The sequence below is a fragment of the Hypomesus transpacificus genome, chromosome 18, assembly GCF_021917145.1.
Source record: "Hypomesus transpacificus isolate Combined female chromosome 18, fHypTra1, whole genome shotgun sequence".
Classification (NCBI taxonomy): Eukaryota; Metazoa; Chordata; class Actinopteri; order Osmeriformes; family Osmeridae; genus Hypomesus; species Hypomesus transpacificus.
This window is the reverse complement of record NC_061077.1, coordinates 13,327,327-13,342,563: the sequence shown is the minus strand read 5'-3', so window position 1 is coordinate 13,342,563 and position 15,237 is coordinate 13,327,327. Positions and strand designations below refer to the sequence as shown.

General features: G+C 41.6%; 1 protein-coding gene across 6 annotated transcripts; it reads right to left on the bottom strand.

Annotated features, from left to right (window-relative positions):
• Positions 1-2,429: 2,429 nt before the first annotated feature.
• Positions 2,430-13,319, bottom strand: LOC124480280 (deoxynucleoside triphosphate triphosphohydrolase SAMHD1-like). 6 transcript variants are annotated; one of them, XM_047039415.1, is made up of 15 exons: positions 13,046-13,172; positions 9,096-9,184; positions 8,787-8,947; positions 8,579-8,694; positions 8,200-8,270; positions 7,597-7,719; positions 6,400-6,497; positions 6,188-6,296; positions 6,007-6,098; positions 5,674-5,789; positions 5,426-5,559; positions 5,249-5,356; positions 4,850-4,954; positions 4,596-4,721; positions 3,952-4,399 (listed from the first exon to the last, which is right to left on the bottom strand). In XM_047039415.1, exons 2-15 carry the CDS (start codon positions 9,135-9,137, stop codon positions 4,331-4,333), a joined length of 1,470 nt encoding a protein of 489 aa, XP_046895371.1. In that variant the 5' UTR covers positions 9,138-9,184; positions 13,046-13,172; the 3' UTR covers positions 3,952-4,330. The 6 variants fall into 6 exon arrangements, with proteins under 6 accessions (XP_046895369.1, XP_046895370.1, XP_046895371.1 ...); XM_047039413.1 differs by lacking the exons at positions 3,952-4,399; positions 9,096-9,184 and adding an exon at positions 2,430-3,945 and having other exon boundaries at positions 13,046-13,319; XM_047039414.1 differs by lacking the exons at positions 3,952-4,399; positions 9,096-9,184 and adding an exon at positions 2,430-3,945 and having other exon boundaries at positions 5,444-5,559; positions 13,046-13,319.
• Positions 13,320-15,237: the final 1,918 nt, after the last annotated feature.

Genomic DNA, 15,237 nt, shown 5'->3' with positions numbered 1-15,237 from the left:
AGGTGTGTGTGTGTGGGGAGGGGGGGATAAGGGGAGGAGAAGGGGGTGGAGGTAAAGAGTGTACTAAGAAAGCAATTACTGCCCTGTACCCCAACCTTACCACCCCCACCGCACCTCAGCAAAAGCTCTTCACACTTTAACAGGTGTGGAGAGAGATGTGAGGGAAAGGGGGGGGGGGGTTCTTTTCAAAACAAGTTGAACTGAAAGACAGCGTACAAGAGAAAGAAGCAGAGCACCTGCTTTGGAGGGACCGTGCTTCTCTGCGCTGGGCCTGGGCTTGCAGCACCCCTCCCCTGACAACGAGGAACTACCGACTCACCATCCATCTCTGTCCACGGACTAGGTGAGCCAGGGTTAAATGACCCAGTCTATAACTCAAGGAGGGACCATTTCAGGCCATTTACATCTGTGACTGATGGAGAGCATGTGTGGTTTTGTGTGAGTGTGTGCGTGGGTGTGTGTATGTGTGTGTGTGAGAGAGAGAGAAGGAAACAGGAGGGGTTAGAGGACCCAAATACTTGTCCTTATTCGTATTGCCTCTCCTTTCCTTTCAAGCACAGCTTGAAAAGCAACAACCCCTAAGTCATATTTACCAGTTCACAGTTTCCTTTAACTGATAATACAGAAAGAGGGGATTTGATGACATGAATGCCTTGCTCTGTCTTCTGGTCTCACATACCCACACCTCCCTGATGATCACCCAGGGCCCTCATTAACCTCCTGGTGGGGGGTACAGGGTTTGGAGGGCATCAAAGTGGCCGGATCACCACAGACTCACCAAGAAATCCTGCCACGGGGGTCTGGAGCCGCAACGTCTAACCCCCTAATGAGAGGCCATGACACACACACACCCCCACGCACACCCACGGTCATTCTGCCCCCTGAGGACCAGCTGGAAAAGAGAGTGAGGCATGCCTGTCCTACTCCGTTGTCGTTCCCACCTCTCCCAAACACTCGTCCTGCATTCCATCCACCGGGTCGGGCAGGAGAGCTGGTCGTCAACACTGGCCTACTGGTGTCAGGGCCCCAAGGGTTCCCCTCCACCGCCCTCATCACCAGGATGGGAACGGACTGAGAGAAAGAGAGGGGAGTGAGATAGGAAGAGAAAAAGGAGGCGGGTGAGATAAAGCGTCACTCGATACTTGCCAGTAAATGCACACCAAAAAATGTAGACAAATGTGTTTGTGTTTGTGTGTTTGTTTGAGAGTTGTGAAAGGAGCAAGCTGGATAAAAAAAAAGTATTAAGATGACGGTCCTCTGTCAATCAGCGCGTGGACAGAGACTCACATGCGGCGTGGGGGGGTGAGTGGGAGAAAGGAGGGCGTGCAAATACCAGTGGGACAGAAAGGCAAGTGCAGCAGGAGGGGGAGGAGCGAGGAGGGTGCAGGGTCGAGGCACGGCACCTTGCAACAGCTGGTCTCAATTATCCATGGAGGGGCTGGGGAGTGCACTGGGCTGCTGGGGCATGTGTGTGTGTGTGTGTGTGTGTGTGTGTGTGTGTGTGTGTGTGTGTGTGTGTGTGTGTGTGTGTGTGTGTGTGTAACAGGGGGCTGAGACCACTGGCGCCAAGAGAGAGCAACAGGTCAGGGAGGATGAAGATTATAAAAATACTAGCAGGCAGTTGGCCTTGGTGCTGCTGGTACAAAGCATGTTTATGTGGAGGGGGTCTTCCAGGGGCAGAGAAGACGCGTGCAGCGTGGCCATTTTGTGTGTCATGTCAGATCGGGAGCGACTGTGGCACAGTGAGGTGGCATCTTGGAAACGCCTTCCTGTACAAAGAATTAGAAATCCTTCCTTCTTTTCCCTTCAATCAGGGAAACAATACAAATGTGCTCATTTAAAAAAAGGCCAATAGGAAAGGATCCTTAAGAAAATGAAAAGCTATCCTTTCAAGTAGGATTCTTACTTAACCGCATATCTCAGTACCGCACTGGTGAGCTTGTTTTCCGTTCCGTGAACATCGAGGCTGCTGTGGACTAAACGCTTGAGGAAACAACGGTTTTATAACCGCATTGACTGAAACCAAATGAAAAGTGATGCTCAACAAAGTGTCCCAATTGCACTTTCCTCTCTTTCTCTCAGAGATAAGACTAGGAGCGGTAGACTCTACGTACGTGTTGTGTTTTGGACAGCACGGCACCAGCAGTCACGTTAGATCAGTGGGACCGGACGGCGGAAGGCCAGAGACAACAGAGAACCTGACAGACTGGGACAGGAGCAATCCCCTAAGACTTGTCACCCTCTAGTGGTAATAGGTGTATACTGCTAGACACTCCAATAAAGCAACAGTAAATAAGAGACATATATAAGAGACATACATAAATAAGAGACTTGTTGGGTATAGGTGATGTCAGATGAGGAGCTGAGAGTGCAACCAAAAGCAGGGTTTCAAAAAAGGGAGAGCAGTTCTATTAAAACAGTTTTATTTAGAATATTATTGTTGGAAAAAAGATGCATGTATTATGAAGAATAAACAGACTCTGCTTAAGGTGTGCTTGGTGACGGGGAATGTTATTTTGGCTCAATTATAAATTATTCATAATTATTTGGCATAATTATGATTAAACACCTTTCAAAAAGGGAAGAAGGTGGTCACTAAAGTTGAGATGGGCCTGTCTAACCTCAGGTTACCTCCCATTGGAACCCACTAGCCTGTGTTTGCATGCCATGATTTAAATCTATGAAATAGAAAACATTGTAAACATTGGCAACACTGCATATCAACTACCATGTAACTACATAGCAACATCCTTTCTCAAGAAGGGCTCAAGAAGTGGAATGTCTACAATTGTTGTAGTTGAAAACCCAAACTAGATGTTTTATATTTTATTCAGTTTTCATATTCCAGATTAAAAGACAGGTACAAACAAATTTGGAAATAAATCAGGATCCCAAGATCGAATCTGCTTTTTTGCACTCAGGAAGCCACACCTGGGCCTATTGAACATGATCTTATTATTTATCTTATATTGCACTACAATACACAATTTGTATCTTTTGTACCATTTGTATTTTTTGTAAGATTTGTATTTCTATATTGTAATTTTTTTATTATACTTTATATTTTATTGTGTATTTTATTTCCAAGTATTGCTAGCCTATGTACCTTTAGTATAGTTAGATCTCATATTAACATTTTTGAGATTCCTATATGTTTAATGTATGCACCTTCTTGCCAAACCAAATTCCTTGTCTGTGCACATTTTCATGGTGATTAAAACCGGTTCTGATTCTGATCTCGTCCTGTAGAGGGAGACAAACTTAAACTAAACACTAAAATGACACGCAGGGTAAGCAGTCATTGGAATAACATATTGAAAGGCTCAGCCCACTTCCACACCTATTAAATATTTGAATAGTCAATGTTAAATATGTAGGCTACGATTACGATGTTAACTTAGTTTCAAATCCCAGACAGAATCAACATGTCTTCAACACCCAAAAAACACAAAAATAAAGAAACATTTTTGATGCTTGCATTCCAATTCATTTGCACCTAACAATAAGCCATTCTTAAATATTGAGGTTTTCCTTACATAAAAATCATCTTAACATTATTAAAGAGATGACAACTCAGTGATTGGAGAAAAGGCAGAAATTGAATAAAGTGATTGAACAGGGCTGACTCAGTGACATTTCTTTTTTTGCATCTTAATAACTGTCATCATCTCTATTAAACCAAAACCAATCAGTTTTGTCACTCAACCATGAACACAAGTGCACCAGTGGGTGAAAGTCTTGGGTGCAGTTTCAAGAAGCATAGCAGTTTAACAATAAGACCAGTTACACATCTGTTCCACAGCACAATGCACAGTAGACACCTACTAAATATCACTGTGCTTCATCATTTGAGAAGAGGGATCTCTGGGGAGAACGCTCAGACTTTCTTTATTCCTTGGTTCTCCTGATCTTCTGTTCTGGCCCTCACTCATTCTGGGGTTCATCCTTGGGTTAAAAAGTGGGTCATGTTAATGAATAGTGTGACATATGGTCCCAGGTCACCATGGAGGGACGCTATGTGGCCAGGAGGTGGAGGAATAGCCCAGACCCACAGAGCTCCAGTCTTCCTAATTTAATGTGGATAGGACTAATGACACACACCTGAAGCGGGATGGGGGTGATTAACTGAGACCCATATAATGTTTGAGGATTCTGGTTAGGAGAGAGTAGATGACGGGAAGAGGCGTGAAAGTAAAGCTATACGTTATATTGGAGGGAGTGGTGGACTATTGTCCTTTGTCCATCCACCACAATTTTGGTTCCCTTACGAGGGGGTAAGGGTACATTTTTGTTCTGTTTTGCCTCGGGTCCTGGGAGAACGACTGTGCTGTCATCTGCTCTTGGAAATAAACATACCAACCCTGATATTCTGCCTGGAGAGTGGATTTGGTCCTGTGACCTGTTACACAATGAAACCATGGTACCAAGCATTCTAGTTAGCTACAGTATCTACCTAACAATCTCATTGTGTCATTGTTGTTGTTCTGAAACTCCATAGACAGCTGTGTTGTGTTATTATGAGGGACTTAATGTATTGAAATATGTGCAGTATTAAATAAAGTACTTTCGTTTGACTAATTTACAGATTCACTTACATGTGATTCGGGGAAGCTGCCGCTCCAGTCATCCTTAATGTTCTGCATAGTCTCTTCATCAGTCTCATTCTTATAGAAGATCCTGATCTGATGCTGTGAAAATCTCTCTGGCTTGAGGTATAACACCTGGTAGAGGTTACAGTTGGTTTGAATATGTCTTTCAGTAGTTCTGCACGTGTTCCAGTTTATTCAATGATATACATCTAACCATAGAAGTGAGTGGTAGGAGGTTCTATTGACATCATTGGTCTGACCTGGTCTTTGGAGATTTTGAAAGCTTTGGTAGGTTCCTTCTTACTGTAGAAGCGCATTTGGTCAATGGGGTCGTTCTCTTTCATCCCATAGTCAATTTTGACGACCTGAGGCAATTTTACACAGGTAAAATGACCTGGGGCAGTTTTACAAAGGTAACATGACCTAAGGCAGTTTTACACAGGTAAAATCATAGGAGTGATAAAAGACCCAGTTCTCAGACCTAGAATACTTGAACATATATTTTTCACATCTCAAGGTAATAAAAGACATCCAATGTTATGATAAGAAACTATATAACTTTGCAAAGAGCATACATACACACCAATAAAGACATGTAGAGCAATGGGTTAGATACGTCTTCAAATGTTTTTAAAAGGGGCCAATTTCTGGGCACTTACACAACGTTCAAAGTCATTCGCATCCAAATTCATTTTACTCGCCACGTCACTTTGCCATTTCTTGACCTTGTCCATGACCTCGTCCTCCAAGTTGTCCGTGACCCTGTCCTGGAAATGAGACATTGCTACTCCTCTGACTGATGATGATGACTATGGCTAAATGACCAAACTTCTTACCTTTATACCCCCACACACCTGTAAGATCTGGCCCACACACTTGTAGAGATGTCGGTGGGTGATTCTCTCTAGAATCTTTCTTGCCTTATCCAGTTCAGGAGAGGGGGAGTGGAGGATCTGCTCAAATACATGATCTACATGAGGAGAGAGAGAGGAGGAAGGAAGAGAGAGACAGGTTTTGGTGTACCTCTTTTGTTATCCCCGGCATGTTTGAGAAAATGCAACGAAAGCGTGAGGCTAATCTGAACCTGTGAGTTTAGTGTAGGCCTCCATGTCATCTATGGCCTCTGACATTCTGAACATTCCCCCCCCAGAGCCTTCAATCAAGATGAAAGGATTTGCTTCGACAAGGGCATCTCTGATCCTGGAAAGCGAAATCAAATTGAAGGTGACAAGAAAACATTTGCGTCACAATGTAGCAATTACATCTAAGAGTGAACTTTTATTTTACTTCTTGTACAGCACTTTGTTCAATCATGGTTGTATTTAAACATGTTCTATAAATATTGATTGAACGGTGGTCTTCACCCTCTATTTATACACATGAAACTGTATGTGAGCCCCTGCTGTACAATACTCACATGAGCTGAATGGCTTCTACCACTTTGTGCTGGTAGGCTCGTCTGTGGAGGCTGAATCGGGTGTGGAACATGTCATACAGGTTGTCCACTTCCTGTTGAGAGAGAGACACATCAGTGCAGTGAACCTTTAGAAGTCATACCCTATTTGAACATAAAGGGTTTGCCTGGCTACAAGTAGCACCTTGTCTCTGGTACAGATCTGAGACTCCCCATCCACCTCGCAGACTCGGGCAAATTTGATAAAGCGGTCATGGTCAAAGTTACTCTGAAGACCTAGGTAGTAGGAGTCCCTGTGTGTTTGACAGAAGACAATTGATAAGAACGTGTTTAGTAATGCCATTTCAAAGACCTATGAACGACTTTGACAAACAAGTGGTTGAAAGCATGACATACCTGGCAAAGTAGTCCCATTTATCAACATCAACACCGTTTCTTTTATTGGCTATGATATCATACAGGAAAGACTTCTCTGGTCTGCCTTGGTAAGGCCACTGGAAACAACAGAAAACAATGCTCAATGACCTCTGTGGGGTGTCTTATGACTGATTATGGGCAAATTAGGCTGACAGTGTGTCTAGCAAAATAGCCAGCTGAGAGCCTACACTTGTTTAATTTCCCTTAAATCTGTTGCCTCTTCATATGTTGTGTTTCACTCTACTTTGAATAAAGTGAGCAATAGATGTATTCATAGTTCTATTTAAAGGTCACTCATTTATGAAAGTTATGTCTACATAATAGAACATAGCTAACTAGGTATTAGGTTGATTTAATTGACACAATGATATGGAGGGCAAACAAAATAAAAAATTCTGAAAGTTGACCTGTCAAATGTCGTACTGTCATAGAGGGCTACAATCAAACAGAGCTACAGAATGTAATAGTAAGAGACCATTAATTTTTGATACAGGTTTTTTTTTTTTTTGCGTGTGGAAGAGAATTTGTGAGTGTGGTTGGGTGATAAATGACATTATAATAATCCTGTCCTAAATGTGTTGCGTCTCATTGTCTTGTGGTTGCCTTTGTTTCCCCACTCACTATTGGAGGACTGAGTAAAAATACCCAATTTGATTTCAGAATACCCAGAATCATCCAAAACAAATGTTTGTAAAATGTTGATATTTCCTGTTTTACACAGCTAAAACAGCCTGGGGTCAAAATGACCATGTGTCAAGGACATTGAAAACATATCATCATGTTAATATTGTTTCACCCAGTTACCCACTAAATCAAGAAAAGCCATTAAATAAGAAGTCCAAATAAGTTATATCAATCATGCATAAAGAGGCGTTAAACATTCAATGGCATCAAACTGATCCAATTCAATTAAGGGCCATTCAACCATGTTTTGGCTCATGTTAACTTGTATAATTAACAAGCCTATGTATTCCTGGATAGGAACCTTGTGGTCGAGAGGGGAAGAAGGGAGTAGTAGGAGAAGAGAGAGGCACCCACTTTTATAAAAGTTTTTTACTTAAATTCACTAAATATTTACCAGTTTGGACAGGACGTGTACTATCATCATAATAATCATTCAAGTGTTCCTTTTTTGACTAAATTTATTGCAACAAAACTGACTGCTGTCACTGATACCTTCCCAGCAATTTGTTCCTTGATGAAGTCCAGGTCTTTAGGCAGGACCAGACCATGCTGCTCCATCTCCAATGTATTTTTGGAGACAAGGTGGTCAAACATGGCGACGGACGCATTCTCATGCTGAAGAAAAGAGGATTTTGGTGAACAAAGTGGAACCCATATGTACACACACACACATCTTCCGAACATACATTTGTAAAGACAAATGTATTTTTTTATTCAGTCCTTCACCGTGACAACCAAAATACAGAGAAACCAAATCAGAATGGTTTCCTGCACCTAAACAGTTTAGCATTATGGGACTGGATCCCTGTCCTAACTTGAAATGGGTCACATTTTGTTGTTGTGAATGCAAATATATCTGACCTAAAATAATCGTGCAGAAGTAATTGAACCCATTTGTGTTGAAGACCAGACATTTGCAATTGCTTCAGTCATTATGAAACATCTGTGAATCACTGGCTTTAAGAACCTATTCAGTTGGCAACAACAGGACACACAAATAAAGCCAGTGCATTCCCATAAATGTTTGCCCGTGTATTATAATGAATATTGAGTTGGGGGGTTTTGATGGAGAAAGGGAGACAGAACTGTTTTTACCTTCCATGTACTTCCAACAATGACTTTGGGGATAAACATCCCATCAAACAAATGGGAGAAAGGGCCATGTCCTGGTAAAAAAAATATATGTTGGAGGTAGAGAAAGAGAGATTGTTAACTCAAGATGGAAAAACATGAGTGTATTTGTATTTGTGTGTGAAAGAAAGGGGTATAAATATATCTTGAGAAACAACATGAGCTTCCTCACAGGTGAGCCCAAAACACATTTAAGTCAGAAAGAGTCTTGTATGACCCAGTGGCAAAGAGAGTGAGTGAAAACAACATATCATCTTCACCACTTTCTGCCACACCTTGAAATAGAGCTCTGCAGTTCAGTTCATAGTGAGTGTACAAGGTTGAGTGTGTATGTTTTCCTCACCCAGGTCATGGCAGAGGCCAGCAATCTGCACACAGAGGAAGTCTCTGCAAGTGATTTGAAGTTCTGGCTGCTGCTCTTTCAGCTCCTTGACCAGTCTCCCTGCCAGGTGACTCACTCTAGACCGACACACACACACACAACCAGTTAGCAGTAAGCACAAAACAAGACCTTAGTTGTCCAGTATCACCAAAACATTTGAATGTCTTACCCTATGGAGTGCTCAAAGCGGTTGTGGGAGGCCCCAGGATAGACGTAGCAGCCCCCTCCAAGCTGCTTGATGTAGCGAAGCCTCTGGAACTGGGGTGTGTCAATGATGCGGACCAGCAAAGGGTGCATTGGCACAAGCCCATGTATGGGATCGTTGAACACCTGAAAGAGTTGAAACAAAAGAATGAATAATTATCAATCAACACTTTTATTCATCCAACGTCAATTGTGGTGGTGGAATAATAATAGACGTTTGAACAACTGTCTAAACAACACTGTGCTGAGAAACAGAAGCTCAAAAGCTCTGAACCTTTTGGATTAGTCGAGTACTGGCATAAGCGTTGGAGAGCATCAACCGATATGTCAATCTCGTGGGAATTTTCTTTACTCAACGTTGTCCTGAGGGCAGAAACATTTGTGATTGGTTTAATCTGACAACCAATTGCGGGAGAGGAGAGAATTGCAGATGCGGGGCCTCCATTTCAATTTCATTTTCAGTCTTCTGGCGGCATTTTCAGTTGCACACAGCAAAGATCGTAACTGGTTATCATTTCAAAGCATTCATAAATTCAAAATAATTGTAATTTAAAAAATGTGTAATCTTTTAATACCTGCTATAGTGCTATTAACATTACGTGTGCCCATACATGTTAACCATAAGCGCTAGCTAAGCTAGGTAGCTAGCTAAGCTAGCTAGTCAAGCCATCCGGTGAGCTAGAAAGCTTAGCTAAGCTAGCTAGTCAAGCCATCAGGTGAGCTACAAAGCTTGGCTGAGCTAGCTAGTCAAGCTAAAAAGGTGAGCTAAAGCTAGAATGCTTAGCTAGCTAATCAAGCTAATCAGGTGAGCTAGATAGCTTGTTAATGTACATTGCATTAAGCTTTACTGTACTCGTTTTCAAAAAAACAATGGCTATTAAGGGCAGTGTAGTATAATTTATATATTTGGCTTTTCTTCATGGCTGTTTGGTCTCATCTGGTCCCAGGGCAGAGACCATTGTTTCCCGCAATTTTGTCTGAGTGAATCTTCTGGTCTCAGTGCAGGTTGTCTGAAGTTTGACTCCCTGCCCTGAGAAAAGAAAAATACAACTTCTGCCCTGAGACCAGGAGATTCACCTGCCCTCAGACAACCTGCCCTGAGACCAGAGGAGACAGTTGACTCCCTGCCCTGAGAACAGAAAAATACAACTTCTGCCCTGAGACCAGGAGATTCACCTGCCCTCAGACAACCTGCCCTGAGACCAGAGGAGACAGTTGACTCCCTGCCCTGAGAACAGAAAAATACAACTTCTGCCCTGAGACCAGGAGATTCACCTGCCCTCAGACAACCTGCCCTGAGACCAGGAGATTCACCTGCCCTGTCCTTGTCCTTCAGACAAAATTGCGGGAAACTCAGGTCTCTGCCCTGGGACCAGATGAGACTAAACAGCCATGAAGAAAAGCCAAATATATAAATTATACTACACTGCCCTAAATAGCCATAGTTTTTTTTTAAACGAGTACAGTAAACCTTTATGCAATGTACATTAACAAGCTTTCTAGCTCACCTGATTAGCTTGACTAGCTAGCTAAGCATTCTAGCTCAGCTCACCTTATTAGCTTGACTAGCTAAGCTAAGCTTTTAGCTCACCTGATTAGCTTGACTAGCTAGTGCTTATGGTTAACATGTATGGGCACACGTAATGGTGTAAGCACTAGCAGGTATTAAAATATTACACATTTTTTAAATTACACATTTTTTGAATTTGTGAATGCTTTAAAATGATAACCAGTTCCGATCGTTGCTGTGCGCAACTGAAAATGCCGCCAGAAGACTGAAAATTATTGAAAATTGAGGTGGCCCTGAAGTGCAAACCACACCCCCTAATATGAGTACATCCCCCAAATGAAAATACTCCCCCCCAATACGAGTCAACTCCCCCCAAATCGGACGACTTGTTCACCTCCCCCCAAAACAAAAACGGGGCCACCGTAGGCCCTGCCTCTGCAATTCTCTCCTCTCTCGCGATTGGTTGTCAGATTAAACCAATCACAAACGTTTCCGCCCTCGGGACAACGTTTAGTAAAGAAAATTCCAACGAGCATATGTCAACCGCAATATCTGCGGCAGCAAACACACGTCAAAACACGTCAAAAACTATCAGAATAGACCGTTTTCCTACTACTCCAAAGATCGGTTTGAAAATCTACTCGAAAAATATGTAGCCTTTTCTCCGAAACAATTAAAGACAGGAAGGTAGCAAATGTTTTGCTCCTCCTGTTAAGCCATGCCCTGATGTTACAGACACATTTGTATATCTGTAGGCCTACTTGTATCCGGTGTCCTTATTGTTGTGTGTGTTGTGGTTTTGTCTCCCTCTTGTTTCTCCCTCTCTCAAGTATCCCTCTGCGATTGGCTTGTCAAACCCCAATCACAGAGCCATAGAAAAAGATTTTCTTTTTCTATGGCTCTGCCCAATCATTGTCACAGCGCTCATGTCCTTGTCCAATCAGATGTTTGTACGTCTCCCTTACGGACTTGCATGTCTTCCGTTAGTAAATTGACTCGTTACCAACCCATACCCTGTTTGTTCTGTGCTACCGTTGGCTGTTCTGCGTGAACGGAAACTTTCGTTTTTGTTTTCGTGTTTTCCCAGTACTTTTGTTCTTACATGTATAGTTTACTTTGTTGCTATTTTACTCGCCTTTACTCGGTATAGTGATTTTGTTTCGTTTGGTTCATTACCCAGTGACGAGGTAGGTAAGTTGCCCATGGTACAGTGCCATAACGTTTTAACTTATCTCTGTTACACATCATGTTAGGAACGAGAGATACGTGTATTTTAGTTTAGGGGTGTCTCTGGTTAGGTGGTTAGGGCTTCTTTTTATAAATCAGTCCTACTTTTCTTTGGCAACGTTCGTAATTATCTTGTTCTCTGGGGTGTTAATAAACATAAACAAATAAACATAGTTAGCCTATTCTTTTTAAGTGTTTGTTTAGCCTCTGAAATTCCTGCCAGCCCCTGTTTGACCCAAGCCTGTGACCCGACTATCCTTTGGATTTTCCTGCCTTGCTGTTTGCCTGTCGATGACAGGCATGCCTGCTTGACCAGTCTATTATATGGTCTATACTACCATTAAAAGCCCACACTTGGATCGCTACTACCAGTACTTCTCCTGAGTCCGATCATTACAGTAATTTTCCTAAAATAATATTATCAGTCATGCATTCTTTTTTCAGATTACTTAAATTAAATTAAATATCTAGTTGTTTAATACAGTAGTTTATTCTTGTATGTATTCAATATAACATACAAGATATGTTTAACTTCAATGTTAAATATGCTGGTAGGATGTGGGTTAAGCATTTATGCTGAGGACAAAATCCAGTGGCATTTGGAATCGGCAACCCACAATGACTTGTATTCTTGTAAAATCTTGGAATAGAGCTGAACATTTTTCCCACCAAAACCTGTTAGTGATAAACTCAATGTTGATGAGAAAGGGTCCGTGGTCGGGTTGGTTGTACAGGTGATGGTCTCAGTATAAAACATGGTCAGGTTGGTTCTACAGGTGATGGTCTCAGTATAAAACATGGTTAGGTTGGTTGAACAGGTGATGGTCTCAGTATAAAAGTGGACCAGTGTTCTCTAGCTGCTACTTCTCTTTGCTCTCTTCTTTATTCTGTATCTTTCTCCCTCCACTTTACAATTATCTAGGAAAAGTAAGATTTAAAACCTTTATTTTTAACATGTTTGCCTCAAATACAAATCATTTGCAATGTTATTAATTTTCCTTGACCATTCTTGCTCTGATTCAGCCCATGAAGTCAAATAACTGTAAGTTCAGCATATTTGGTTATATACTCTCCAGTTTAGCTCTCTTCCATTAGATCAAGGGGCTTTTTGGTTGTTCGGCCAATATGAAAATGTCTACAATATATCAATGAAAATTGTTTCTCCTGTGTGCCACCGTTCGCCTACCTGCGGAGTCTGACTTTAAAGATGAAGATTTTGGTATTTCTCTTTGTTTCTTTTATTTCCATCACCACTTCCTCATTTCAACACCACACCCAGACAGCCTCTAATTCCTCTTTCTGTTGCCATTGAAACTTAACGCATAGGCCTATGGGGGTTTCCACATATCATTTTGCACAGCATCTTTACCTATTCAAAGAATACTAAAACATGATCATTGCATAAGACTCCTCTCTACACATTATTGGATTATCTTCTTTACACTAAAACTGTCAAGATCCTTCTTAAGAAAGAAGGCTATATTTACCTTTCCCTCCACATTGAACTGGCAGTCAGCGGGAGTTGAGCATTTGGAGCAAATCATTTTGAGGAATGAAATAAACGGCACTAGTGAACTGATGTGGTAAGGTAACTGATTTTTCGGAATAACGCCAGGTAGAGATGTAAGTGTGCTTTTATGCAGTAATGAGGAGGACACTCCCATCTGTAGACGATCATTAGCCAACACCTCCGAATGTCTTTGAATACCATTTTAAGTAATCCATAAATATTAAATTGTTTACTGTTCTTTGATACATGCTACAAACATAACATAATTTATTTATTTCAAGAATGGTTACAATCCAAAGCAATGTCATTATAGTAGGCCATGGATTAAAGAAACTTCATTTTGTATAGGCCTAAAAAAAAGATTGGCAAGCTGTAAAATAGAACAGTAGATTGTCCTTGAGTCTCATTAAATCAGGCAATAGGGAGAAACCCTAAAGGTCTTGTTATGACAGACCTTTAGTCTATTAATATAAATTATGCACACTGTCACATTGCTTATGTTAATTTTATGTTTCAGGACATAATAACCTTTGGCCAGATGAGCAGTGACCACGGTGGTGGCACAAAAGACAGTTTCAGGTTTCAGTTTCATCTGTGTCGATATTCAAATAAATGGTCATCATCAGGCTTCAACAGAGCTTGATAACAACCCATTCATTTGATTCAGGTGTGCTGGATCAGGAAAACATCTAGAACATACAGGACAGCAGACCCCGAGGGCCAGGATTGAACACCCCTGCTTTAGACGTTTCCCTAATCCAGCTCATCTGATTAAAATCTATGTTGTTATTAAGCGCTGTGGAAGCCTGATAACAACCATTCAGTTGAATCAGGTGTGCTAGATCAGGAAAACATCTAGAACATACAAGACAACCGATCCCGAGGACCAAGATTGAACACCCCTTGCCTATAGCAATCCATTCTGTTGGTCCCATTTTCATCTCAGGTGATATTGCATTAATTTGGCAAACATTTACATTTCAATTGTTTCTTGGTCATGGAACCTGAAGACTCCAAACAAGGTCTAGGTTATATTATCCTTTGATGATTTAAATTTCAAGTGATTTTGCATTAATTTGACAAACAATTTGTCACGGCCACAGCCGTGCCCCCCCTGGTTTTTGGTTTTGCCCTGCCCTAGTGTTTCCCTGTCTCATTGTCCTCACCTGTGTCCAGTGTTGCCAGGTCCGCGGTTCTCCCGCGGAATTGGGCTACTTTTGAAGTGTTGCCGCGAGTTGAATTTTTTGTCCGCTGGTTCGGGTAGACCTATTTTGCATGCAAATTACATGAAAATCTTTAAATAAAAATCTATATTTTATATGAAATAATTTATTTATGCCCAAATCCTACCAAACTGACTCCAGATCAGCACATACACACATGGACATGGGGCATGCCCACACACACGCACTGCTCGTGTGCACACGGGCTTAATGCTCTCAGTCTCCTGAGAAAACCTCCTGAAAACTGCTTTTAATGCTGTCATACTAAACATTTGGTGTTACTTTGTAGATATTACAATACATTTGGCAATGATAGCAATGCTGTTGGACTTTAAAAGCAGTGTATATGGTTTGGCAGGGGCATATTTTGAGTTCAGATATAGGGCTGGTTTTTGGGCTGGTTTTATTGGCCATTGGGCTGGTTTTGGGCTGGTTTTGATTGGCCATTGGGCTGGTTTTGTCATACAGACCTGGCAACCCTGCCTGTGTCTCGTTGAGTTCTCGTTAGTTTCATTGTGTCCACCTGTGTCTTGTTTGTTTCTGTGTATATAGGTTCCCGTTTTGTGTCCAGTCTTTGTCTTAGCATTACCCTTTGTCGCTGCGTGTTACCTTGTCTGTGTCTTTTCAACAAAAAAAGTAGATGTTGCTGAGATATTAGAATCTGGAGAGGTTTCTAATTAGCCAAACTATAGCGTTATCATGTTATAGTATAAATACAAACTATAGCGTTATAGTATAATTACATTTTATTCATTGTGGAATATGAGGACTTTGCATCCAGTTTGAGTTTTTTTTCTTTCTTAAAAATATGTACCAGATGTATCATCATCTCTTCCTCATGGTATTAAAAAGGGTTTTGTTGTTGCATCGTGGGAGATGGCCTCTGCACTTCTCTGATCAGTCAGTGACCCCCATCCTCTGGTCCCCCTGAATTAGAATGCTGTGC